This window comes from Fulmarus glacialis, unplaced genomic scaffold (assembly GCF_000690835.1).
Source record: "Fulmarus glacialis isolate BGI_N327 unplaced genomic scaffold, ASM69083v1 scaffold41185, whole genome shotgun sequence".
NCBI classification, from domain to species: Eukaryota; Metazoa; Chordata; class Aves; order Procellariiformes; family Procellariidae; genus Fulmarus; species Fulmarus glacialis.
The window spans coordinates 7939-11012 of record NW_009214380.1 but is presented as its reverse complement, the minus strand read 5'-3'; the positions used below and the strand labels follow the sequence as shown (position 1 = coordinate 11012).

General features: G+C 45.6%; 1 protein-coding gene across 1 annotated transcript; it reads left to right on the top strand.

Annotated features, from left to right (window-relative positions):
- Positions 1-370: 370 nt before the first annotated feature.
- On the top strand, positions 371-2695 carry PXMP4 (peroxisomal membrane protein 4, 24kDa; the record flags this gene model as incomplete). The annotated part of the gene is made up of 3 exons (XM_009578538.1): positions 371-433; positions 1038-1236; positions 2166-2695. Coding segments are annotated over 3 exons (526 nt in total), but the record flags the coding sequence as incomplete, so codon positions are not given.
- Between the last annotated feature and the right edge of the window lie 379 nt (positions 2696-3074).

Below are 3074 nucleotides of genomic sequence, written 5' to 3'. Positions count from 1 at the left end.
GGGGGGCCGTGTCTCGGTTCCCTCGCGGCCCAGTCGCCCCGAGGGCCGTGGGAAGGCCTCCGTGTGCCCTCCTTTCCTGTAGGGAGGCCGGGGCTGTTGTAGTAGAGGTTCGGGAGAGGCGTTTCCGTCTTCCTCACCGATAAGAGGGGTTTTAACCGGATTTGGGGTCCCCTTTGGGTCTGGCTTATTGGGGTGCACGTCCTCTTAAGCCTGTGGCCTGGGCTTCTTCCGGTTTGGTGTGCTGCTGCTGCTGGGCTGACTTAAAAATGAGATGTAGTTCAAGTAGCATCTTTTGGCTGTCAATAGAATAGAAATACGATCGTTTGATAGCATAATGCGAAAAGTCTGAAATACCTATTTGTTTTTGCAGTTATGGAGCAAAAATTCGTGCCCCACATGCCCTGGTGATGACTTTCCTGTTCAAGAGTGGAAGGTACGAACCCCAGTTCTGTATTTCTGCGTTACTGCTTAGAATGCTTTCATTCAAGCACGTGTTTCTAGAGCGTGCAGAGATACGTGAGCCATGGTCATAGCCCGTTGTTCTGATAGCTACACAGAACAACTCGTATGCACACACATATGCAAATATACATGCTCATGGGGATCAACCACTTGTGCAATGGTTGATGAGAACCAGTGGGCAGAGGAGAAATCAGCAGATGCAAACAGCAGCACTCTGCTCTCCATTCAAACAGGGAAGGCAAGCTATAGCAGTGCACATTGTGGCTTTCCCTGCTTATGCCGGAGGTTTGCACTTAGGCAAAGAATAAAAAATAATGGGGGAAAAAAAAAAAGTCTCCTTGACTAGTCATAGAATTAGACAAAAACACAGTCCTCAGTCTAAGTAGAGCTGTTGAATGTATTCTGATGAGTGAGCCAGAGGTGAGGGGATTTGTCCTCCCTCACAAAGTAGATGTTCTGTGCAGTGCCCGAGCTGTCAGTCTAGACGGGCAGGCCAGAGGAGCGTAGTGTCCAGGCTGAGTGACTGCAGAGGTACTGCCTTTTTGCTCTTCTAATTGTCTGTTTCTTTTCTTCAGTTTAAGAGAGAAATTGAAATCGATTGCTCAGGCTACGTACACTCATTCCCGGAACTTGGCGTATTTTGTGTTCACCTACAAGGGGCTGATGGCGTTGCAGTCCCGACTACAGGGGAAAAAAATTCCATTTCATTCTTTCTTTGCAGCCTGCATTGGAGGTTGGCTAGTGTTTGGTGAGAACAATCCCATCAACAGCCAGGTAAATGCGTTTGTTGAAAGTTTCCCTGACAAAAAACCCAACAGATGGATGATCATGTGCCAGGAAGTGGTTGGTGTAGTCTGGCATGTTTCTGGTGGTTCTTAGTGTGTAGCGTTGCTCTTTTATCGTATTTCTCTTTGCACAAGTTCTGGTTTTGGCTGCGCTGCACTCGAATCCTAGAGGTGGTTGTGGGCCTCCATGAATGGTGTGTGCAGTTTGAGAGCCAAAAGACCAGGTTTACCTCCAGAGCTGCACTTGTGTACCTAGGAAGGCAGGCAGGCAGTCACACAATCGAAAACCGTTGGGTTACCCCACCTGTCATCTGAGCTGTGGTAACTGACTGCGTGCGCTCCTGGTCTGCCCGCTTGCAGGGCTAAACGTTGTAGCTTGAACGTTGTGAGTGTAGAGCACAATCAGTTATGAGCTACACGTAACTAAACTGGTTAAACTGACAAAAGCTGCTCAGGGGAAGTTTGGCTGTTACCACGCAGTCACAGATTAATCAGTCAGTAAAACACACAGAGGCAGATTAATCAGAAGTGTTTAACTTATGCAGTCCCCTGCAAGTCTGGTTTTGGGATGTGTCCAGTCTACCAAGTTTGTATCTGCTTGGCAGGTTAGCAGGGCTGCTCCGTGACTTCTATCAGCAGCAGCATCTGAGATAGCATTAACTGAGCAAAGGTAAAAGTTGTGCAACTGCAAAGACATGTTGCATCAAGTGTAACTTGTTGATTACTAATTTAGAGCACCAGCAGAGAAGTAGGGAAGATGCAAACATCTCCAGTTATAAAGACTGCCTGTTTGCTGTTAAGTTGGGTAAATTGTTTCCACCCATCTTGCCTGGCTTATCGCTTCTAAATCACTTAACCTGGCTAGTATATCTGATCAGGTTATTTACCTAATGTTCTTTGGGTTTTCTCTTCATGCAGATCATTATGTACCTGCTGTCTCGTATCCTGTTCGGCTTGTCTCGGCTGGCAGTGGAAAAGGGCTATGTCCCACAGCCAAAGCAGGATCCCTTTCCACTTGTCGCTGCTCTGATATGGGGGACAGTTCTCTGGCTCTTTGAATACCACCGGCAAACTCTGCAGCCTTCTCTACAGTCCTCCATGACCTACCTGTATGATGATAGTAATGTATGGCATGACATTTCTGACTTTCTCATTTATAACAAAAGGACAGACAGCAAGTAGGTGGTTCATTGTAAAACACCTTTGAATGGGATGGTACCTTCCAGCAGCTAAGGGAAAAGGTTATTCTGTTGCTCTTGACTGGTGATTTTTTTAAATTAACATCTATCAAGCACAGTTGCTGGCCAAAATGTTCTGATTAGTCTTCTCTTGGCTCTGTTTAGAGCAAGTAAATACCCCACAGAAACTTGTTGCATTCCTCGGTGAGAGTAAAATGCCTTGGGAATCTTGAGTTAAAATAAGTCTTTTTTAGAAGAGGCCTTATTTTCCCTACGTGTATTTTTATTTTTTAAAGAAACTAAATGTACTTATGAAATGACAGTGACAGTAAGTGGGGAGTATGTCTAATCATGAAAAAAATGTTCTAGGGATTGTCTGAACTCTCGCAAGACAGAAGCATTTTTCTGTGCTGCTGTGCTCACCATAGTGTGATGGGAGTGGGGGACCTGCTCAGGCCTGAAAGCAGGGCTGCAATTTCTTGATTTCTGTGGATGACTGGAAATCTTGTTTAAACTATCACAAGGACAGTTGTGTGCTCCTTAAGAGAGTTTCTCTGCAGATTTCCCTCAGGGAGACAATAAGGTGTTTGAGAATGAAATTGTTAAGATTATCTGGTATAAGCCTGATAAATCAGGCTCAGAAGGGCTA